This window comes from Haliotis cracherodii, unplaced genomic scaffold (assembly GCF_022045235.1).
Source record: "Haliotis cracherodii isolate W230 unplaced genomic scaffold, xgHalCrac1.p SCAF_7, whole genome shotgun sequence".
NCBI lineage: Eukaryota > Metazoa > Mollusca > Gastropoda > Lepetellida > Haliotidae > Haliotis > Haliotis cracherodii.
In genome coordinates this window covers 8,932,600-8,956,390 of record NW_027266330.1, presented here as the reverse complement: position 1 = coordinate 8,956,390, position 23,791 = coordinate 8,932,600, and the positions used below count along the sequence as shown (strand labels likewise).

At 42.0% G+C, this 23,791-nt stretch overlaps 2 protein-coding genes across 4 annotated transcripts; both read right to left on the bottom strand.

Annotated features, from left to right (window-relative positions):
- Positions 1 to 405: 405 nt before the first annotated feature.
- LOC139447251 (pleckstrin homology domain-containing family B member 2-like) lies at positions 406 to 11,970 on the bottom strand. The gene is made up of 6 exons (XM_071228517.1): positions 11,888 to 11,970; positions 8,479 to 8,533; positions 7,831 to 7,976; positions 5,482 to 5,588; positions 4,002 to 4,231; positions 406 to 1,579 (listed from the first exon to the last, which is right to left on the bottom strand). Exons 2-6 carry the CDS (start codon positions 8,522 to 8,524, stop codon positions 1,437 to 1,439), a joined length of 672 nt encoding a protein of 223 aa, XP_071084618.1. The 5' UTR covers positions 8,525 to 8,533; positions 11,888 to 11,970; the 3' UTR covers positions 406 to 1,436.
- A 3,772-nt stretch (positions 11,971 to 15,742) lies between these two features.
- LOC139448287 (myb-like protein X) lies at positions 15,743 to 23,013 on the bottom strand. Of its 3 annotated transcripts, none has more exons than XM_071229831.1 (6): positions 22,818 to 23,013; positions 22,065 to 22,221; positions 21,575 to 21,766; positions 19,108 to 20,493; positions 18,418 to 18,498; positions 15,743 to 18,041 (listed from the first exon to the last, which is right to left on the bottom strand). In XM_071229831.1, the coding sequence occupies exons 2-6, from the start codon at positions 22,174 to 22,176 to the stop codon at positions 17,422 to 17,424; spliced, it is 2,391 nt and encodes a 796-aa protein (XP_071085932.1). In that variant the 5' UTR covers positions 22,177 to 22,221; positions 22,818 to 23,013; the 3' UTR covers positions 15,743 to 17,421. The 3 variants fall into 3 exon arrangements, with proteins under 3 accessions (XP_071085932.1, XP_071085934.1, XP_071085933.1); XM_071229833.1 differs by having other exon boundaries at positions 21,596 to 21,766; XM_071229832.1 differs by having other exon boundaries at positions 22,877 to 23,013.
- Between the last annotated feature and the right edge of the window lie 778 nt (positions 23,014 to 23,791).

The window sequence follows — 23,791 nt, the reverse complement described above, 5'->3', positions numbered from 1 at the left end:
AGAGAGGGTCGGGGACTCAGATGTTGTTTTTATATTTGTTGGATTTTTTGCGTGCAAAAGTCAGAAATTGGACGAGTGAATAAAAAAAATATACTGGATCATTGAATGATGCTCAAAATATTATGTGTTGGTGGGAAAAAAGAACAAAAACAAATGACATCATCATTTTAAGCTCCATCAGCTGAATACTTCCCTTATTGTCAGCAAAGTCTGTGTCAAGGTCATGGGATATGACTAGATTTATTATGCAAGGAATTTCACTATAGCAAAATAGCATACTCAGCAATTTGGCAAGATATTAATGTCAAATTGAACATCATGTTTTACAGATAAATATTTTTTAAACACTGTGTAATCTCAAAATAGATTTGTGTTTGACACAAGTGTTAATTTAGATAAAAAAAATTTCAATTGTGAAGAAAATAGGGTCGGTGGATCCATGATCCAACAAGCACAGAAATAATACACTTAGAGAAAGAGTACTTGTTTTGCCACTGTTTCAAAGATTACTATTTTTTTCTCTGAAAGGAGAAGCGAAACAGATTTTGGAACCACAACACGTTTTTCATCCAACATGTCAAGCCAAACATTTTTTGTGGTTGCAAATCTGGAGCCCAAAGTATACTTTTTCCAGCATTTTCTTGAACAGATTATTATAATTTTTAAACAAATCCCTGGTCACCCCCCAGATTATCAAATTATGTTTCAGGAAATCTGGGTTTGCACAATACATATCCATATGACAGGAAGACCAAAGGAAAAATAAACTGCTGTATTGTTTTTTTTGATAAATTGATTCAAGCTAACAGATTATGAGTGAGTGAGTGAGTGAGTGAACTGGGATTAACGCTGCTTTGAACAATATTCCAGTTATATAAGATAGCGTCAGATTGATGTGGGAGGAAAGACCAAAGTGATGCAGGTCTTAGAGGTTAAAGACTTTCGAGAAACCCACGAGTATGGATGTGGGGGCATACAAACATAGAATCATAATCAGGGCAAACCGGGATTCTAAGGCAATCATAGGTTTCTGGGGTGACCAAAGGACACGACTCTGCACAGCGAAACTGTGGCACCTTAGACGACTGGGCCACAAAACATCGTACACAATTTTAAGGTTCCACTGAACTTTTCACTCAGACAATTAATATCGCATATGACTCTTCGAAAAATGATTACAGGTATTTCATAAGAAAACATATGGAAAGAGGTGTTTAACATTTTTAGAAGGAGTATGTCTCCAAAGAGAGAAAACTCAGGACCCATGATAAATTTATCTGCATATGTATTGATCAAGACTATTTTGCTAGGAACTGTACAGTACAGATTAACAATGCTTATTTGTACACAGTGAAAGTCTTCTACCCTTTTGTCCACTTCCAGAACATCGGGCTGAAACTCATTTTCCCCACCCGAACACTGGACACACATGACCTTTACCACCAGAACATCGGTCCGTACATCATGGACCCTAGAGCGGCGCCAGCAACAACACCCATGGCCATGTCCGACCCATTGTAGCGGTGACGGCGGTGGTAGTCGTCAACATATACCACATTTGGTCCTGGGTTGCTAACAACTGAAATGTAAGTTGTTTCTTATTCAAGAAGTGTCCGTTAAGAAAAGGGAAGTATTTTGCTTTGGAACAATCTCATTAAAATCAGATCCTCTACTCTGATGTTACACCTCTCTGCTTGAAGATCTATGGACAACACATAAGGTCACATAAGAAGAAAGTTTTAATCACCGAGGTTGAAAACCCTAGGTACAACTGAGTCAAAAACAAGTATAGTCTGGGGGTTACAAATGCAAAAATGGACATTCAGCCTCAAGTCTAACTTACATGTGGTCGATGTTCCACTAGGTCCATGGATGACAGTGCCTAGCAGGTAGATGGTCTATCTCAAGTCTATCTCACCTGTAGCAGTTAATTCACGTGGTATGTGGATGATGGTGCCCGGCAGTTCGACACTTTGTCTCAAGTCTATCTCACCTGTAGCAGTTAATTCACGTGGTATGTGGATGATGGTGCCCGGCAGTTCGACACTTTGTCTCAAGTCTAACTCACCTGTAGCAGTTAATTCACGTGGTATGTGGATGATGGCGCCCGGCAGTTCGACACTTTGTCACAAGTCAAACTTACCTGTAGCAGTTGTTCCATTAGGTCCACTAGGTCCGTGGATGACGGTCCTGACCGGTAGATGGTCTATCTCAAGTCTATCTCACCTGTGGCAGTTAATTCACGTGGTATGTGGATGATGGTGCCCGGCAGTACGACACTTTGTCTCAAGTCTAACTCACCTGTAGCATTTAATTCACGTGGTATGTGGATGATGGCGCCCGGCAGTTCGACACTTTGTCTCAAGTCTAACTCACCTGTAACAGTTGTTCCATTAGGTCCACTAGGTCCGTGGATGACGGTCCTGACCGGTAGATGGTCTATCTCAAGTCTATCTCACCTGTAGCAGTTAATTCACGTGGTATGTGGATGATGGTGCCCGGCAGTTCGACACTTTGTCTCAAGTCTAACTCACCTGTAGCAGTTAATTCACGTGGTATGTGGATGATGGTGCCCGGCAGTTCGACACTTTGTCTCAAGTCTAACTCACCTGTAGCAGTTAATTCACGTGGTATGTGGATGATGGCGCCCGACAGTTCGACACTTTGTCACAAGTCAAACTTACCTGTAGCAGTTGTTCCATTAGGTCCACTAGGTCCGTGGATGACGGTCCTGACCGGTAGATGGTCTATCTCAAGTCTAACTCACCTGTAGCAGTTAATTCACGTGGTATGTGGATGATGGTGCCCGGCAGTTCGACACTTTGTCTCAAGTCTAACTCACCTGTAACAGTTAATTCACGTGGTATGTGGATGATGGCGCCCGGCAGTTCGACACTTTGTCACAAGTCAAACTTACCTGTAGCAGTTGTTCCATTAGGTCCACTAGGTCCATGGATGACGGTCCTGACCGGTAGATGGTCTATCTCACCTGTGGCAGTTAATTCACGTGGTATGTGGATGATGGTGCCCGGCAGTTCGACACTTTGTCTCAAGTCTAACTCACCTGTAGCAGTTAATTCACGTGGTATGTGGATGATGGCGCCCGGCAGTTCGACACTTTGTCACAAGTCAAACTTACCTGTAGCAGTTGTTCCATTAGGTCCACTAGGTCCGTGGATGACGGTCCTGACCGGTAGATGGTCTATCTCAAGTCTATCTCACCTGTGGCAGTTAATTCACGTGGTATGTGGATGATGGTGCCCGGCAGTTCGACACTTTGTCACAAGTCAAACTTACCTGTAGCAGTTGTTCCATTAGGTCCACTAGGTCCGTGGATGACGGTCCTGACCGGAAGATGGTCTATCTCAAGTCTAACTCACCTGTAGCAGTTAATTTACTAGGTCTGTGAATGATGGTGCCCGGCAGCTCGACAGTCTGCCAAAAGTCTAACTTTTGTTGTTACATTATGTCCGTGGATTATGATCACCAGCTGATAGAGGGTCTTTCACAAGTCTAACTTACCTGTAGTATTTGTTCCATTAAGTCCGTGGATGATGATGTGGGACAGGTAGACGGTCTATCTCGTGTCTAACTTACCTGTAGTAGTTGTTCAAGACTAACTTTTCTGTAGGAGTTGTTCCACTAGGTCCGTGGATGACGGTTTTCGGGAAGGTAGACGGTCTATCTCAAGTCTAACTTACCTGTAGTAGTTGTTCCATTAGGTCCGTTGATGACGGTGCCTGGCTGGTAGACGGTCTATATCGTGTCTAACTTACCTGTAGTAGTTGTTCCACTAGGTCCGTGGATGACGGTATGGGAAAAGTAGACGGTCTATATCGTGTCTAACTTGCCTGTAGAAGTTGTGTCATTAGGTCCGTGGATGACGGTGTGGGGCAGGTAGACGGTCTATATCGTGTCTAACTTACCTGTAGTAGTTGTGTCATTAGGTCCCTGGATGAGGGTGTGGGGCAGGTAGACGGTCTATATCGTGTCTAACTTACCTGTAGTAGTTGTTCCATTAGGTCCCTGGATGATGGTGCCCGGCTGGTAGACGGTTTGGCCGAGGGCTCCGTTGTACATGACATGTGTGGTCTGACCAGGGACCCCGTTGTACAAGACCTGACCGGGGTATCCATAGCTTGAGTTTGTAACCAATGTCTGGTAGGGGGGCGGGACGGAACTGCTCCTCTGTCCCATCACACGGGCTTCCTCCAGAGCTATCTGCCATGCCCTGGAGAGAGAGGGAAGTGTGACCATGAACTTGGGGTGTCAACATGTAGAGCAATGGTTGCAGTACGGGCTTAGGGGTGTCAAGCTACACATATCTTGCTGAAAATTTCCTCAATCAAAATAAATAATAATCCGAAGGCATGCAGTTATATGTCTATGTTGCACATTACAAGATCACTACCCCTGGATTATTGATGTCCTGTGGATGACCTGAACATACTTAAAGTTAGTTTTATAATTAGTTAACAAAATTAAACAGCACTGTAGCTCACCTGGATATGTAGTCAACAGTCTTATATGTCACTGCTGCTGTTGGATTTTGATACATTAATATACATGTCAAACCGCATGGAAACTTCTTTACTATATATATTTCAAAGCAGGTACAAAACCGGATCTTCACAGGTCATTTGTGAGATTTACATGTACCAACCCGCAGCCATCAATTCTCCATTACATTCTGGCAAAATGACATGAGTGTATATGCTAATTACCACCGCTATGTGTATACTATTCATTCCCTGCATATAAACTGACGCTAAGGAGTTTTTTAGTTTGTTGTTTAATGCCTCACTCAGCAATATTCCAGCTATATGAAGGCGGTCTGTAAATAATCGAGTCTAGAACAGACACTCCAGTGATTGACATCAAGAGCATCCATCCACACAATTGGGATACGATGACATGCAACAACCAAGTCAGCAAGCTCTGACCACCCGATCCTGTTAGTGGCCTCTTACGATAAGCATAATCGCTTTTTACGGCAAGCATGGGTTGATAAAGACCTATTCTACCCCGGAACTTCACTGATCTGCATGTACAATCATTACCAATTACACAATACAGACACCCTTATCGCAATCCAATTTATTTGCGAAATACACAGACCTGATACTCAGTATCCCAACACCACAAATACACGAGGAGATGACAAAGATGGTAGTGAGTGAGTGAGTTGGGTTTAACACCGCTTTTAACAGTATTCCAGTTATATCATGGTGTGTCAGGTTAATGTGGGAGGAAAGCCCAAAGTGATGCAAGTGTCAGGCATTTCGCACTTTGGTCAAACCCACAAGCATGGATATGGCGCTGACAAACCCAGAAACATAATCGAAGCGAACCAAGATTCAAAACCACAATCATAGGTTTCTGATGTGCCCAAGGGATGCAAGACTGCATAGAGAATTTGGTGTCATATTTGACTGGGCCACCAGTGCCCACCGTAGATCAAAGGTAAAACAAGATACGTACTTCATATCATCTGAGCTCTCAGCACATAGTCTAAGCTCCTCACTCCTCATGTCCAGAGCAAACAGACACCCCTTGGACATTCCCTCTGGTGGAGTCACACTGTTACACTGAAACAAGCGAATAACATCATAATGAGAACACTAGGGGTAAAAAGTAAAAAACAATGCATGTTTGTTTCTGGTTTCCAACCCAAATCTGGAGCCCCAGACATTAAACCCTTAAAACCTTGTTTGTTGTATCACATCAGTCAGCAATACTCCAGTAATCTGAGTATGGGGGTCCCAGACTGGTGTCATGAAGCACATTCACTTGATTTCATTACTTCTTTCTCCAAAACTTAAGACTTGGAAATATTATGTAGGCGTTCAGGGTCAAAGTTCAACACAACCCACTTTTAATCTTCATGTTAAAAAATGGGATTTGAATCATTCATTTCTGAAAACTTAAAATATAATCAATAGGAAAAGAAATATAGTTAATTACACTTTTTTTGTCTTTGAGTACTACTTTGAGGATAACATTTTAGTGTTTGACTGTCCCTGAAATGGGGACCACCTCTGTGGTCTAGCAGATAGAGCATCTGCCCCGAGAATGGAAGGGTGGTTGTTTAATCCCTAGAAGCACTAAACCAACAGACTTTAAATGATGGTAGTTGTTGTTACCGTGCCTGGGGCTCGGCATTAGGGGCTAAGAAAAGGACTGGTTGGCTTGGACTCATTATCAGAGACTTATCTGGGACTCTTCATGAATGAAGTGCCTGTGGCAGGCAAACTATGAAAAATCATTATTTTGTTCAAAATTTGGATTTTCTAAAAGTCAATATTTTCTTTAATCTAGAGGGATTTTGAGATTGCATTTAATGCAATAATATAAAACAAAGCATCAAAACCTGTTCCTACTTATTGGTCTTGCTTTAAGTGAATACAGATTACTTCTACAAAGCCTACAAAGTCTCACTTACCCTTTATAACATGTTTTTTACCGGTAAAATTAAGCTTGGACCGGTAATTCATGTCACTGCCAGTCCCCGTGGACCGGCAAATAAAATACTTATCATAATTCTTTGTTGTTGACCAAAACATCGGTGATATTCATGCAAGTACGTTTTTTGAACAAAGTCATCAGTTACATATATATGAATACATTGCAACATGAATTACTTGCCACTGGGCAGGTCTAAATATATTCCTGAGTTCAAAGTCTTGTATACGATGTTAAACCCCATTTCACATCACCTGGCCTGCTATTGAACAACCGTAGTATTTTCCAGTTATATAATGGTGGCCTGTAAACAATCAAGCGAAAACAGATGTTCCACATTTGAGGGTATGAAGACACACAATCCACCAAGACACCGAGCCTGAACCCCCGATCTACCAAGTCACCGAGCCTGAACTCCCGATCCATCAAGTCACAGAGCCTGAACTCCCGATCCATCAAGTCACAGAGCCTGAACTCCCGATCCATCAAGTCACAGAGCCTGAACCCCCGATCTACCAAGTCACAGAGCCTGATCCCCCGATCTACCAAGTCACAGAGCCTGATCCCCCGATCTACCAAGTCACAGAGCCTGAACTCCCGATCCATCAAGTCACAGAGCCTGAACTCCCGATCCATCAAGTCACAGAGCCTGAACTCCCGATCCATCAAGTCACAGAGCCTGAACTCCCGATCCATCAAGTCACAGAGCCTGATCCCCCGATCCACCAAGTCTCCGAGCCTGATCCCCCGATCCACCAAGTCACAGAGCCTGAACTCTCGATCCATCAAGTCACAGAGCCTGATCCCCCGATCCATCAAGTCACAGAGCCTGAACTCTCGATTCATCAAGTCTACGAGCCTGAACCCCCGATCCATCAAGTCACAGAGCCTGAACTCTCGATCCATCAAGTCACAGAGCCTGAACTCTAGATCCATCAAGTCACAGAGCCTCAACTCCCGATTCATCAAGTCACAGAGCCTGAACTCTCGATCTACCAAGTCACAGAGCCTGAACCACCGATCTACCAAGTCAGCTTATCAGTGAAGATCCGGATAAGAATTAATTTTCAGCAACCCATGCTTTCCACAAGAGGCACCTATACTTGTTGAAAGAGGCAACTAACGTGAACGAGTGGTCAGGCTCGATGGTCTGGTTAATGCATGACATCATTTCCCAATTGAGTGGATCGATGCTCATGATGTCAATCACTGGATTGTCTGGTCCAGACTTTATTATTTACAGGCCACCTTCATACAGCTGGAATATAAACCCCTCTTAAGTCCAGCATAAGTTGCTGAGGACCATCTTTAACCCCAATCCCCAAGGGGTGACAAACAAGTAGGAGTCCCTTCCAACCCCCAATTTACCTCAAAGCCTGGCTTAATCCTTTGTACTCGTGCCCGTACGACAATTCTCTCTTCTGCCCTGGGCTCATCGGGGTTCTCAAAGTACAACAGATCCCCATTGGTACGCAGGACAAACCAGTTCCTCTTCCAGCGGTGAAGGATCGAACCTGTCAAACACATTCATGATCAATAAATCTTCACTAATTATACATAACATGCATAGGAAGCCTGCTGTTTTCTTTCAGCTTGTGTTTGGCTCCAGGGTTAGAAACTAACAGTTTTTATCCACTAGTTCTTATAATGATAGCATATAGCAAAACCCCTAAAATGGGCCAATTTCTACCAGTCCTTAGGATACCTTTACTATTGGGCAGTTTGGTGAGGACTACAGGACTAGTGCCAATTTCTAACGCTGGGTTCTAGGAGAAATTTTAGAGGTACCTGAAATTTTACTTTTTAAAACCAATACACATAACTAAGCGCATGAGCAATATGGCTACAATGGACAAAAATGGGCTTAAAGGCTACAAGGTTGTCTGCAAAATCTAAAATTTTGTAAGAAAACATGCTGCATTACTACAAACAGATAGGGTATATTTTCTCTCAATATCACAAACCAGGAGCTTCAATAAATGGGCTGCACATACGTTTATGACTAAAAACGCTTACTCTGTCTGTGGAGCCAACCCGCTTTGGCTATGTCGAAACTTTCCATGTCTTTTTTCTGTTGAAAGAAAAGAACTTTTTCAACTTCAAGTCAGGAGGTTTCAACACGTCTGCCTCTGACACCATGACAGCCATGTGTGTAACTCTTTAAAAATATCATACTACATAACAACGGGAACTTGTTAACTTGTATGTACACATAAACAAATTTTGGCTTACCTGTACACAGGAAACAGACTTAGATATATATGCATATATTAGGACTGCAGCGAATACTCTATTAGGCGAATACAATTTGTATCACGAATATTGGGTAACAAATACGAATATTAATTCACGAATACAATAACAAGTCAGCAGTTGATGTATTATTTGTTGTATTCAGTGAAACAATAACAACATAAATTATTTGACATGGTTTGTTAATTATTGATATATTATGCATTTATATACTGCACTTATCCAGGTACTAGTAGTAGTATATGATCAAATTAAATATAATGAGAGTGTTGTCTTTTGAAGGCATCTATGCGTAAAATGTGTTATTATGGATATTTTTAGGTACAGGGTATGTAAATGCACATGATTGCATATTCATTAATACTCCATTCTAGTGGCCATGAATAACGAATTCAATTCATGAATGAATACGGTTCGATTCACCGAATACGCGACTTCGAGTTTCACACTTATCCTCTAGTCTAAATCTAATAAAATGCATGATTACAAGCAAAAAATAAGTCATGGTAGTCCTTGTGAATTAGTGGCATTAAGTGTATAATTTCATAACCATTTTTCAACGATTCAGTTCTGCTCAACTCCGCTTTGAACAGTATTCCAGTTGAAACATGGCATGTCAGCTTACTGTGGGAGGAAAGCCCGAAGTGATGCAGGTCTCAGACGTTTACCACTTTGGTGAAACCCGGGAACATGGGTAGGGTGCTGACAAACCTAGAAACATAACACAGTTTTACCTACAGTACTTTTAAGCATGAAAATGAAATATGTTTAACAGTTTCAAAGCCGGTTTGTTGTTTCAGTAAAACATACTTTTTTCTGACAATTTGCTATATCAGTAAATAAACACCTTATATCTTCTTCAACTGTACTTGTCACATCTTTTAGAGAGCAGGAAGACATCAACTTGGCTTAGCTTGTACCAGTAAACACTGTATCGTGATACGTATCGTATCGTGATCCCTGTATCGCGATACATAACGTATCGTTACACCCCTAACTCGTACGACTTTAGGGTTGGATACTACTTACCCATCAAACAGGGTCAGTTATGAGCTAAGGTATAGGTTAGCTATCTCTTTTACTGAATTTATCCAGTATAATTTGTGTAAAATCTGTATACTTTCTATCAAGTTTCAAGTTACGAGGAGACAATGTTCATAAAGGTAAACAACCGGGTGATGATTACTTGGTAAATGAGCTATAATTATTTGTGATAGCGCCTAAGGGAAACTGTTGGCTAAATACTATTAGATTATCTCACCACCCTTGCTAAACTTCAAACTGGCGACTTGAGTTCAATTCTCCAGGTGGTGCAACTGAATATTCGAAAAAGTGAGTCAGGTAAAGTGTTTCACTCCCATTCAAGTTCCAAATTAATGTTGCCATATTGAATACCAGATTCAGTACATAAAATACATAACCTGCACCTTGGGATTGAGATAGCACTGGTCATGTTCAAGACCCCTATGTTGGCATTGCCCCCCCAGCTAATCTACTATCAACAGGGGTAATCGCAAATATTGCACCGATTGCCAAAACCGGACCTAGCCCACAGAGAAAACAGCTATTATTGCAAGGCAAAAATGGCACCTAACATTTTTTTCCTTTTGGTTTTTATAAAAATGCAATAAATGACAATTAACTAACAGGCTTTGTTTACAGGTTCAGAAATAATTGTGAAATGCTAAGTAGATTAAACTTAAAGGGGAAGTGAAATAGGGCTTAACATTGTGCTCAAGATGTTTGCAATTATATAGCGATGTGCATGCATGTGTGTGTAGCTGCTAGTACTAATGCCGATTTAATAGTGCTAGCCCACTGAGATACAAGCTACAGTTTAACATGAATACCCCACTCAGACACAGTATGCTGACTGCCATAATGCTGAGTGCCAGGCAAGCTAAGAACAGGTACCATCATGTAACCTCTTTTAATATGACCCGGCCGGAGATCAGGGAGCCCAGGCGCTCTACCACTAGACTTCGAAGGTGGTTTTAATCAGATCAAAACATGTTAAATATAAATAAATTAGCATCTACTCTGATTTACTGCATGTCAAACTGAACCTGTATTTGAGATGCATCACAGCATGCTGTCAGATCATAATTCACTATGTTGTATTGATGTGTTGTATACGAGAAGACAGTCAGGATACAATTGCATGATCCAGCGCTCCGAATCAATGTTGCCAAAGCATAAATACTACCATAATTAATCGTTATCATCTTGAGAATAACTATAATATGCCGTTTAAATTTGACCTTCAGCAGCCTTTTTTGCAAAAACGGTGCTGTTCTAGCCTTCGCACACAACAGGCATACAGACGCTATACACAAGCAATTAAAATGTTTGCAAAATTCCACTATCTGTTGTGGGAGTGTAAAAAACTTCGAGCTCAGATTTCCCATTGATGACAACCCTTGATATGGCGATTTGAAGAGAATAATGAATAGTCTGCAATTTGGGTTAATGAATATATTGGGTAGGAAGCGCTTGAAGAGTCGTGTTTACCCTCCATACATACTTCCTAACAGCACATGCATATGTTGTGGTAAGTTACTAATCAAGGCCACTACTTACACTGTAAAATAATTGCGCCACTGTTCCATTCACTACCATCGTTACTTAATGTGAACCTCAGCAATGAATATCTGTACAACGCTCTTTCCTAGAACGCATGGGTCGGTTTCTTGGACCCCGATGACAGCGGTATATCGAGGGGTCACTGTATCAACTTGCAAAAGCCTGTCCCAGTGTTATGTATCACATTAGCAGTGACAGACATAAGTCATGCACTCACTGTCATATGACCATATCTATCGCTCACATTGAACCTGCACATGCTATATCATTATCAGCTTCATTTCGTAATCGTTATCTAGGCCTAATGGCCTTGCGTCGATCTCTCGTTACGACCGAATGACATCACTCTCTCTAAGCTTCCAGGATGATGACTTATGACTCATGTTTAATTTCTAAACATATCAGAAAAAGATTCAGATTAGGAATTTTTAATAGACAAAATCATTTTGAAAATGTCAAACGTCAAAGTGCTCAGTTCAGTCTGGCCAAATAAAGCACTAGTTATTTGGAAAAATGGTGACAACGCCTGAAAACAAATGTAAGTTCATTAATGAATCGATTCGGAATACATGATAATGAATGGTTTTACCTTATCGAGGAGGAATGACACTCTAACTTAAATTGCGATGCGTCAAACGACGATTGTTATGATATCCTGTTAGCAAACAGCGCATGTGCGTGGATAACATCCGGTTCTCTTAAGCTGGTTCCAGGCTCCCTATGCGCGTCGTCAACTTGTATACTATTTATTTAAAGACAGAACCCAGACGATAAACAAAACCGCCCAACTCCAAAATGGACACGATATTATCAATCCAAACGGCCTAGAAAATGATTTGTCAAGGCAGGACAGATTTTTGTCAAATGAGGGATCTTTTTGTCGGGTGGAAAAGATAACAGATGTTGTTTCTAATATGAGGTATTATAAAAAAACAAAACAAAAACAACAACAAATGTACTGTAATACGAAGCGGATACCCGTAGTCTCACGATTATCGGTGAAATTATCCTCATGGTCAATACCCGTGAAGTTCCGGGGTAGAATAGGTCTTTAGCAACCCACCCTTGCCATAAAAGGCGACTATGCTTGTCGTAAAAGGCGACTAACGGGATCGGGTGGTCAGGCTGTGCTGACTTGGTTGTTGCATGTCATCGTATCCCAATTGTGTGGATGGATACTCATGCTGTCAATCACTGGATGGTCTGGTCTAGACTCGATTATTTACAGACCGCCTTCATATAGCTGGAATATTGCTGAGTGCGGCGTAAAACATCAAACAAACAAAAACCATAAGGGTCCGTTTATAGCCAGGGAATGAATAGTATACACATGGCGGTGGCAATTAGCATATATACTCATGTCATTTTGCCAGGATGAAATGGAGAATTGATGGTTTCAGGTTGGTACATGTAACTCGCAAATCTCTAACGACCCGTGAAGATCCGGGTTAGAACGTCAGCAACCCATGCTTGTCGTAAGAGGCGACTAACGGGATCGGGTGGTCAGGCTCGCTGAGGTGGTTGATACATGTCATCGTATCCCAATTGCGTGGATCGATGTTCATGATGTCAGTCACTGGGTTGTCTGGTCCTGGCTCGATTATTTACTGGCCGCGCCGTCATTTATTTGAATTGCAGCAAACACAATCATATTGGATCAATGTTGGCCCAATGTCACGCTTACTGTTGGTCCAATGTTGGAAGATGATGTTGATCCAATATACTTTTTCCACAGCGTTTTCAAGTTGGTCCAATGTCGGCAACATGACTTTAGTCCCACATTGTACCAACATCGGGTCAGTGTTTTCCAGCGTATTAATATGGGTGATATTCTGGGTGCAGATTGGTTGTTTGATGATTGGTGCAGATAGGGTATATAGTGTGGGTACACTGGTTCATGATATTCGCTGTGTTTGCGTTGCCTGTTAGCATTTTAGGGGGATACTATCTGTTCAATGCATCATTAAACCCATGAAATGTGTATCCAATGATAAGTTTTCCATTTCCCATTTCTCAGGATTATTTGAGGAATGCCTTTAATGTGACAAGCTTAAATTAAATTGATAGTTTCTATACATGCATTGATGTCTGTAATAATAACATTTGTTAATGACATACATACTTGTTAATTACACACGGACTTGTTGATTACAAAGAGTCATATACTCATTCATATTTAATCAAATACTTTTCATTAACTTGATTGCAATGCTGTGTATAACCAATTTGAATGTTATTTATGTTAAAAATCCTTTTTTTCTTTTGCAGCTATTGCTGATATCTCAATAATGCCATCAACTGCATGTATGGTCTACGTAAATAGCAACTACTAACTAAGGGAGGCAACTCTATCTTTTAGATGCCTGCAGCTGCAACACATAATGAGTGGTATTTATGATGCTAGTACTATATTCACATTGTGTGGGAAAATGTTACTATCTCATGGAATTATCGTATAGCTGGTGACAATCACATATTTCAATCAATCCACTTAATAAAATGAACAGAGATCGAAGGTTAACTTAACACCACACTCTTTATAAACAATTGCGTTGCTGGCAGGCAAATATACAAGCCAAACTTCAACCAGTTTGTAATTATTACCTTAAAACGAAAGTTGTCCCTATCTAACACACAGTGGCGGTTCACCACCCTGTGTCTTTGCGGCTAAAAGGTAGTTTCCTGTTTGCAAAATCTACAAAATATTCTTGAAAACTACGAGCCTGCTGTTGGAAGCGAATGAATACACGTTGGTCAAATAACAAAAATGGCGGTTTCTCGATTGAGTTAAATGAGACATTAACAGTTTATAACGAAACAATTTCAAGAGAATAACAAACGGCATGAATCTATATTAACTCCATAAATGATATATATTTGTAAAATATTGTTTGCCTTGTCAATGTGAGACACTAACGATAAAATTTGAGGGGAAGTAACTCTTGTAAGACAATAGTTCCGTTCGTGTTATGTTCACTGCAATGAAAATATCCCATTTCTCAACTTCGGAAAACTCAGTCTTTCACACTGCAGTATATTATAAATGTATACATGTACATATCTTTCTATGTACTGTAAACAGTATGAAGTATTCATAGTAATCAATTATACTTATTTCATATTGCTTTATGTAAATCCATATTGTATGAAACATACAATTATATTAGTCTGGCCCAGACTCGACTACTCACAGACCGCCGTCGTATAGATTGAATATAGCTGAGTGCGCGTTAAACAACACACAAGACATCAACAGCGTCTCTGAATGCGTGTCCCTATGAAGAAGATGACCATAAATAGGTGTCCACATAGACATTTTTCTTCAATAGAGAATTGCTTTCCAACTCTATGTGCTATGGCGAGAGGATAAGGACAGATTTTCCCCCTGAATATTCTATAATTAAGAAAAACTTTGTAAGATTGATATGACATGTTCAAATGGTTGACAAGTATTTTTCTTTCTTACTCTTACGGTTTTGATGACATCTATGAGATTGCTATAATGACCACAGTCTGATGCTGATTCAAATGGACGCATAGCGTATCCTCACTACGATTTCTGAAAGTTCAACCCGTGAAAATCCGGATAGGTCTTCAGCAACCCATGTTGTAAAAGGTGACCATGCTTGTTGTAAGAGGCGACTTACGGGATCGGGTGGTCAGGCTTGCTGAATAAGTTGATGTATGTCATCGTATCCCAATTGCGTGGATGGATGCTCATGATGTCAATCACTGGATTGTCAGGTCCAGACCCGATTATTCGCAGACCGCCGCCATATAGCTGGAATATTGCTGTGCGCAGCGTTAAAGAACGAACAGAGAAAGAAAGTTCGGATCTTTTTTCAGTGCAGATACCCCAGCCACAAAAATACACATGCCATGTCATTTAGTTTCCAGAACTATGTGGAACACGACAAGAAACTAGACACCCACTGCTGTGTCTGCTGTAAGGTTGAACTCTCTGGCATGAATCATTCACACTCACTCACACTGAAAACAGAATCAAGCCGCGGGATAGAGGACTGGTTATCAAAGACTATTAACCGGAAACCAGGACATTATTTATTTCATTGCTTTGGATTGCACGGAGATAAAATAACATTGTGATATATTTTCAGGGAAATCATTGTATCACAAATCATTGTATTTTTAAATAAATGCGTATGTCAGCTGGTGACTGTCAGTATTGAAAATAGCGTTTGGCATAGGGACTGCAATCGACACAATGTCCGCGCCCAGGGAAACAAACCAAGACTTAGTGAAACAGAGACCTGTTGCTGATTTCTGTAAAAAAAACCTTCTCTGTCAAGTCCGATTGTTTCTTGTGTTGTCAGAATGAATTGTTTCATACTCGGTCGGCCAGAATGATGGATGTTACGTTAACTGATACAGTGTTAAGTGTTATGTTTTGCTTTGACATTCAGTGTAACGCTTCTGTCTGTTCTGTGCTTGTTGTTGAAAACCAATACTATTGATGCTGAACAGAACATGATTCATTCATGCAATGCACCTCCTCCGATGAACCTAATTTGTCATATACTTTTTATACAGATATCGACGCCTTGACAACACCGAGTAATGTTTTGCCTTTATTGAGGTAGCAATACATTTTCATACTCAACCATCTCAACAGCTAAAACATTTCAAACAATCCTGCATAAAATCCTGACACAATCGCATCACCGCGGAGATGAGGACAGGGAGTGCATCCCCTCAATCAATCTTGGACGGTGAAAGAATTGTGGATATTTTTTTTTTCTTGACAAATAACATGTTTATCTCATGTTGTTTCCTGTCTAAGATACAATTTGCACAAGGGACCGACCTTTTGATATCCGGGGTGGGGGTTGGCGGCATATTTTGTATCGAAGTTGATATTGTTTCAACTACAAAACCCGATTGTTAAAAATTTAAAACTATGAGCCTGAATTTTGTTTTAAGAAAAACACCTCTCAACAATGTAATGTTTATGGCAATTTCGTTTTTTAAACAGACTTAGACATAATCACTTTTTTACGAATTTTCAGTGAAAATTTATTTTTTGCGACTTAATACCAGGTTGGTCCCTAGGTTGAGTTGATTACGGATAATGAGTCCTTTGATTCTGCGCCAGGTTCCAGTAACAAAGTGAATGCTTATAGTTATGTTTCACACTAAGCAGAAATTCGAAAGTAATAAAAGTCACATAATTGCCCTTGTAATCTTTGAGGGATTAGTCCTCTCGAAATGTTTCTGATTATTACACGTAGCTCTCACTTAACCCGCAGCCGCTACTAATTAATATTTGTATCTACAAGATGATACGTTACCAACAAATACACGGACCCTGAAGTTAACCTATTACTAATCATTTGAAGTAATATAAAGTTAACATGCTTCTGATTATAATCTGCCCTTCTTCAATACTTTGTACACACTCCTCCTCCATTACCCAAGACCGCCTCCGTGGTCTAATGGTAGAGCGTCCGCCCGTAGAGCGGAAGGTCCAGGGTTCGATCCCGGGCCGCGTCATACAAAAAGACGTTAAAAGATTGTACTTGTTGTTACCCTGTCTGGCGCTCGGCATTAAGGGGCTAAAACAAGGACTGGTCGGCTCGGAGTCAGTATACTGTGTCTGAGTGGGGTATTCATGTTAAACTGCGGTATGGTATCTCAGTGAGCTAGCACTATAAATCGGCATCAGTCCGGACTAGTACAAGCAGCCACACACACACATACACGTGCATGCACGTCGCTATATAAGTGCAATAATCTTGGACGCGACGTTAAACCCAATTTCACCTCACCTCCATTACCCCAGAATACATACGGATGAAATGCGATGTAACTGTGACACGTATATAAGTTAAATCAAATGAAGCCGTGTACTACTGATGGAAGTCAACATTTTTTGCGAACCCTACCGTTGTCTGATACTGCCTGGTTAAAATAGCGACTGTAAAGCAACCGTATGTATCAGGGATGATGGAGTGACGTATGCATATCAAACCGATATATCAACGATGGTTTGACGATTTCTGACTTATACCTGTGTACTGGAGTCAACATTGGAATCTACTCTACTGTAAAATCAGTTCCTCACGTGTTACACATGTCCTGCAATGCCTGTGTCTCAGACACTCATCACTTCGTGGGGCGTCCACTGGACGCAAGAAGTTTCCACACTGACGTATGTCCGCGTCGTTTTGCTATCATGGGTGCCGTTTCCCAATCACTATTCCTGTCGGTGATCTGTACCACAGCCTGAGAGAGGACATACTTAACTATCGCCAAATCGCCTCCATGACAGGCAACATGAAGGATGTTGTTACCGCCATCTTTCACTGCACCCAGGTCAGCACCTGCCTGCACTAGCATTTCAAAGATGGCGCCACGACCCCACCCGGCTGCCCATAACAGAGGTGTCCTCCCGCCCTGGCCTCTACTGTTAATGTCAACAGTATTCTTTGCCAGGACAGTCTTGGCGATTTCCACATGTCCTACACGACACGCATGATGGAGGATGTTGTTACCGTCATCAGCCGTCAGTGACAGGTCAGCTCCTTCATCTACAAGTAAGAGGAGCACTTGGTTATGTCCTTGTCGTGCTGCAGCCATCGCAGGGGTCTGTCCTCCTCGCCCTCTACAGTTGATGTCCATAAGTCCATCAGATAGGATGTCCTTAACCTGCTGCAGGTCCCCATGTCTGCAGGCGTCATGGAGTGCGGTGTCGAGGCGTTTATCAGGAGAGGGTTGTTGGGTTGCTGTCACAGAAGCATTATCATCATCAAATCATCATCATCATCATCATCATGATCATCATCATCATTGTGCATCTTGATATTTAATGTTTCTGACTGATGGCATTTCTTCCCAAAAGTGATTATAAGAACTGTTTTGTTTGTTGTTTTACGCCGCACTCAGCAATATTCCAGCTATATGACGGTTGTCTGTAAATAATCGAGACTGGACCAGACAATCCAATAGATATCGTGAACATCGATCCACGCAGTTGTAGCTGAAGTAAACCTGATTAACAGGTATTTCTCATTGTACCAAATTGATTAAACGTAACGAAACTGGTAAGATTGCACGCTCAGGTTCATTTCTAATGGTGTTTCTAGTCTTTTACTGTTTTACCTCGATCAGGGGTCTCTAATTTCTCACTGACGTCAACGTCAACATCATCGTCATCGGCAGCATGTAACAGGTCACTTAAAACTGAAGAAGAGTACATGTCTTTACAAGAGTTAATATAAAGAAGGAGCGATGTGAAGCTGCAGCTCATAACATGCCTCACTGCAGTGGGCTCTGTACTTTATTCAACAAAGACCAGAAAGGACGGTGGTTCGATCCCTGGTCGCGTCATACGAAAACACGTTAAAATATGGAACTTACTATTGCCCTGCCTGGTTCTTGGCATTAACAAAGACCGAAAAGGACGGTGGCTCGATCCCCTGGTCGCGTCATACCAAAACACGTTAAAATATGGAACTTACTGTTGCCTTGCCTGGCTCCCGGCATTAACATAGACCGAAAAGGACGGTGGTTCGATCCCCTGGTCGCGTCATACCAAAACACTTTAAAATATGGTATATACTGTTGCCCTGCCTGGTTCTTGGCATTAACGTGATAAAATAAAGATGGGTCGGTAAACTGAATCCGAGGGTTTCAATGATAAATTGTGGAATGGTATATCTTTGACTTGTACTGTAAAAATGGACTTGGCGACTGCATCCAGTCAAACATGCACGTCACTATAGGCGAGAAATACTCTTGGACGGGACGTTAAAACAAACTGAACCACACGTCACCTTTGCTTAACTTTACCTTGCTCGATATATTCCTGTCGTTTCTCCTCTTGTAACTGATCCTCAAATTCACTGTGACCATCAGCATCCCCCGTAGTCTCACTGTCTGGTGGCCCCTTCTCCTCCCCAGTATCTTCAGTTGTAAATTGCTTTTCAAATTCTTGTCCAGGACTCGCGTTAGGTATTTCCCTGTCACCTAGTAGATCCACATCTGCACCAAGCTGACATAATTCTGGTGTGATCTTTGATGGGTCTCCACTTTCAGCATGCTGACCGAGTTCCTGTGTTGTGTCAGTCTCCCGCGGCGTGGTCTCATTCTCGTCCGGTGTGGTCTCCTCCGTCGATATGGTCTCATTGTCTCGCGGTGTGTTCTCATTCTCCTGCAGCGTGGTCTTAATCTCCTGTGGTGAGATCTCATTCCCCGGTGGCATGGTTTCATTCTCCCGCGATGTGGTCTCATTCTCCCGCGATGTGGTCTCATTCTCCCGCGATGTGGTCTCATTCTCCTGCAATGAGGTCTCATTCTCCCACGATGTGTTCTCATTCTCCTGCAGTGTGGTCTTCATCTCCTGTGGTGTGATCTCATTCCTCGGTGGCATGGTCTCATTTTCCTGCCGTGTATTCTCATTCTCCTGCCATGTGTTCTCATTCTCCTGCGATGTGGTCTCATTCTCCTGCAGCGTGGTCTCATTCTCTTGCCGTGTGTTCTCATTATCCCGCGGTGTGGTCTCATTCTTCTGCAGCGTGGTCTCATTCTCCGGCAGCGTGGTCTCATTCTCCCGCGATGTGGTCTCATTCTCCCGCAGCGTGGTCTTATTATCCCGTGGAGTGGTTCCAGTGCCCTCTGGTTCCTTATCAATCAACGGACCCTCGCCCCTCCTGTGTTGATCAAATTCCACTGCTGCCCCAATGTCCCGTTGGTCCCTATTACTGACTGTGTCATCCACTGGGCCGTGCTTATCAAATCCCGATGTAGCCGCGCTGTGATGCCGCTCACATGATGGAACATGCTTATTACATTCCCGTGTTCCAGTAATAAGTGGTTCCCTCTCCCGGGATCGGTCTTCATCCTGATAACATCCCTGTGAGGTCCAGGTGTCCGGTGAGTTCCTGTCCATTGACGGATCCTTACTTTCCTCAAACTGATTCAATTCCCGTGTAGTCCTATAATCCTTTGGCTCCCTCTCTTTCCGTTCATCGTCATGTTCATCCTGATCAGGCTCCAGGGTAGCCCTAGTGATCTGTGCTTCCTTCTCACACAATGGATCAAATTCCTGTGTCATCTCGGTGTCTGGTAGTTCCTCCCTTGTCCCAATACCGTCACCTCCACTGTGTCTGACAGATGTCTGTTCCATCTCACTGTCAAGATGCTCATCATCATCGGGATCCTTCTCTTCCCTCAAAGCTGAAGCACAAAATAACCGTCACAATTAAGTTTACAATTCATATACACATGAACTTAATACACTATTAAAAACAATTTAAGGGGCAAACATTTTTTTTATCAAAAAGTTCAGGCATCGAGACTAACAAACGCACAAGATGCAAGATTCGGTAAACAATGTATAAATGCTCCTGAATATTCATTTTAGTAAAAACAAATTCAAATTGCTTGGGTTTGACCTTGAATTGAGGTCAGTGTGATCGGAAGAGTGAGTTAACATTGTTTTCCGCCGCTTTTAGCCCTATCCCAGCATCCCAGCGGGGGATACCCGAAGTGGGCGTGATCAGAAGACTGTGACCTAACATACAATGTGACATACTGTAAGGTTGTATTACTCGGTGTCGTCATGCATGCCACCTTTTGCTTGCACAGATATGCAATTGGAGCTTTCAGTTGTGGGTCAGCGCCAGGTTCACAGCGGAATTCGTGGCTTCACGATGGTTCTATGTGAGGAGGCAGTGAGGATGTCTTTTCGACACCTTTTGGCAAATTCCAGCAATTTCAAGCATGGACACCATAACTTGACGTTTTCGAGACGACGGAACGCTTTAGCCACAACGCTACCTTTCAACATGTTTGCTGTCATAGTCACATTGATATCGATGTCAGATAAAATAAAGGATTACTGTACAGGCTCGTATCATTCATCTTATTCCAACAGACAGTGACCTGGGTGGAGAGGGGGTACGGGTGGCCCAGTCGTCTAAGGCGCCGCTATTCGTTGTGCAGAGTTGCATCCCTTGGGCACGCCAGAAACCTATGATTGTGAGTTCGAATCCAGGTTCGCCCCGATTATGTTTCTAGGTTTGTCAGCACCATACCCATGCACGTGGGTTTCACCGAAGTGGTTAACGTCTGAGACCTGCATCACTTAGGGCTTTCCTCCCACATTAAGCTGACACGCTGTGATATAACTGGAATACTGTTAAAAACAGCGTTAAACCCAACTCACTCACTCACTCATCTTGGTGGAGCGTATTTCCAAACGCGACATCAGCCTATTCTAACATACATCTGAGCATCCAAGTTTATATATACCCACCAGTGTGCACGGGCACCTTACCAGCCACTTCAGCTTCTGGCGCTGCTGTGTTCTCCTTGGCTCCCCCAACATCACATGTTGTACGTGACGCTGGTTCTGGTTTGATGTCGTGACTAGCACTTCCACCGCCTTTGTCACCTCCTTTGTCACCGCCTTTGTCACCCCTTTTGTCACCGCCTTTGTCACAGGTTGCTGTAGGATGATAATAATTTACTCTCGTTGGCCCTGGTTCATGTGCATCATTCAAATGCACTCTTTTAAACGTTTGAGCTATATATACGTTGAATAATATATTCGGGTGAGATATCAAATAATTTGAAAATGTGTCCTTTTTAAATGTAAAATGATTACTTTTATTATTATAGTCTTCTTCTTATTATTATCGTTATTATTATGTCATTCATCAGCTGTAACAGGTAAACAAGTATTGAGTGTTTGCGTTTGAATAATTTGAAGTCAGAAGGATCTGTGCTACATTAGACGTACATACCCTCCGAGCTATGGATCTGCTCACTTGGTGGTGGTTGTGTTTTAGTGTATATATCCCCATCCTCATCCTTTTCGGTCCACAGACAGCACGGGAGGAAGAACGATCCTGCCATATCTCACAAAGGTATTGGTTTTCGGAACTTCAGTTGGGGATATATCTACAATTAATTAGTAAAAGAACTTTCCTGAAAGTGACCTCTGATAAATTATGTTACATGGCGCAATCATAATACGCTTGACACATTCACACAACTTGGTGAGTGAGTGAGTGAGCTTTTTTTTGCATATATATTATATAACGACGTTTCAGTTTTATATGACGAAGGAGTTCAAGTTTAATTAACCCGTGAAGATATAGGTTAGACTTGGTCTTCAGCAAGTAAGAACCGACTAACGGGATCGGGTAGTCAGACTTGCCGACTTGGTTGATGCATGTCATCGTAACCATGTTGGGTAGATCGATGCTCACGATGGCAATCACTGGATTGTCTGGTTCTGACTCTTATTACAGACTAGCGTCATATACTGAAAAATTGTGTAAAGTAAGCAACGTGTGAAGCTTTTATTGCTGACGTGAAATTTTATGAGTCGGCGTCATTATCAACAGTCATTATGACTTTAATGAGACCATAAGTCACATCGCTGTAAACGAGATATTGAATTCAATTATTCTCTTAAAACATTCCACGTAAACAACGTTAGGCCTGATAGAGACAGATATAGTATGTCTACATGTCAACAGGATCGCACCAACCGTGTTATGCAGGCGAGGTATGTCCTTCAAACCACTTCCTCAATGAACGAACCGTCTACCTCCACCATTTTGTCAAATCCAGTGTTGGTAACACGTAGTCCTCGACAATGCTGCAATGTCTCATCAACTGAGCGGACGTTTCCAGATGAGTCCAGTGAATCAGAAATATCTAAATACGTATAGTACCATCAAAAAATATGTGATTAAACCAAGGAAAAACCAAATACCCCAGACCTACCTGGGCAATGTCACCCGGTGGGATATTTATAAAGGGCTCTTCTTGTTTACTTAATTCACAACCGTGTTCTACCCAGCCCCGCTACGGTATTCAATAGTAATGCAGGCAGGTGGTTTAACGGCATTGTGAACACTGACACTGCATGTTTCTCTGACCTATTTCATTTCAATAGCGGCACAAGACGCCTGCCTTTACAGCTGCACATCCGCATTCAGATTCATGCAGAGTGTTACGCATGAGAGGTTTTAAAATACGCAGATCCAAATCTTCACAACTGATGAAAATTAGACGCTGGCTCTTCTAAGTTAAATATTTCAATTACGATCATGACAAGCCCCGTCGCTGATAAAACTGACCAGCTTCGTAAAATAAACGTGACGCTGGCACAGGACAATGGACTATATTGCGTCTCATACCAGACATAACAAGCCCGGCTCACGGCGACACAGTAAAAATAGGAACTTGTTAGGCGGGTTAGTATATGCATTGATATAAGCAGCGTCTATAAATATTATATAAACATTTGTATCCGTTATTACACATGCACATGTAGGATAGTTATGATAATGTTCATATGCTTTGCTTGCATGTTGTTTAACGCCGCACTCAGTAGTCCTCCTGCTTAACGACAGCCGCCCTTTGTGATCGAGTCTGGGCCACGATATATGTGGATCCTGACAAGCATGGGTTGATATGAGGGTAACGATATGTTTCAGGGCATTATCATTTGCAGAAG

Coding starts and splice junctions, on each gene's coding strand:
- LOC139447251 (XM_071228517.1), bottom strand. CDS start 8,524: ATGGAAAGTTTCGACATAGCCAAAGCGGGTTGGCTCCACAGACAGA. Junction 7,977..8,478: donor GGGTTGGCTCCACAGACAGA/GTAAGCGTTTTT, acceptor TGTGTTTGACAG/GTTCGATCCTTCACCGCTGG. Junction 4,232..5,481: donor GAGAGCTCAGATGATATGAA/GTACGTATCTTG, acceptor CTCTCTCTCCAG/GGCATGGCAGATAGCTCTGG.
- LOC139448287 (XM_071229831.1), bottom strand. CDS start 22,176: ATGGCAGGATCGTTCTTCCTCCCGTGCTGTCTGTGGACCGAAAAGGAT. Junction 21,767..22,064: donor GCAGATCCATAGCTCGGAGG/GTATGTACGTCT, acceptor ATCATCCTACAG/CAACCTGTGACAAAGGCGGT. Junction 18,042..18,417: donor ATTAGAGACCCCTGATCGAG/GTAAAACAGTAA, acceptor CTTCTGTGACAG/CAACCCAACAACCCTCTCCT.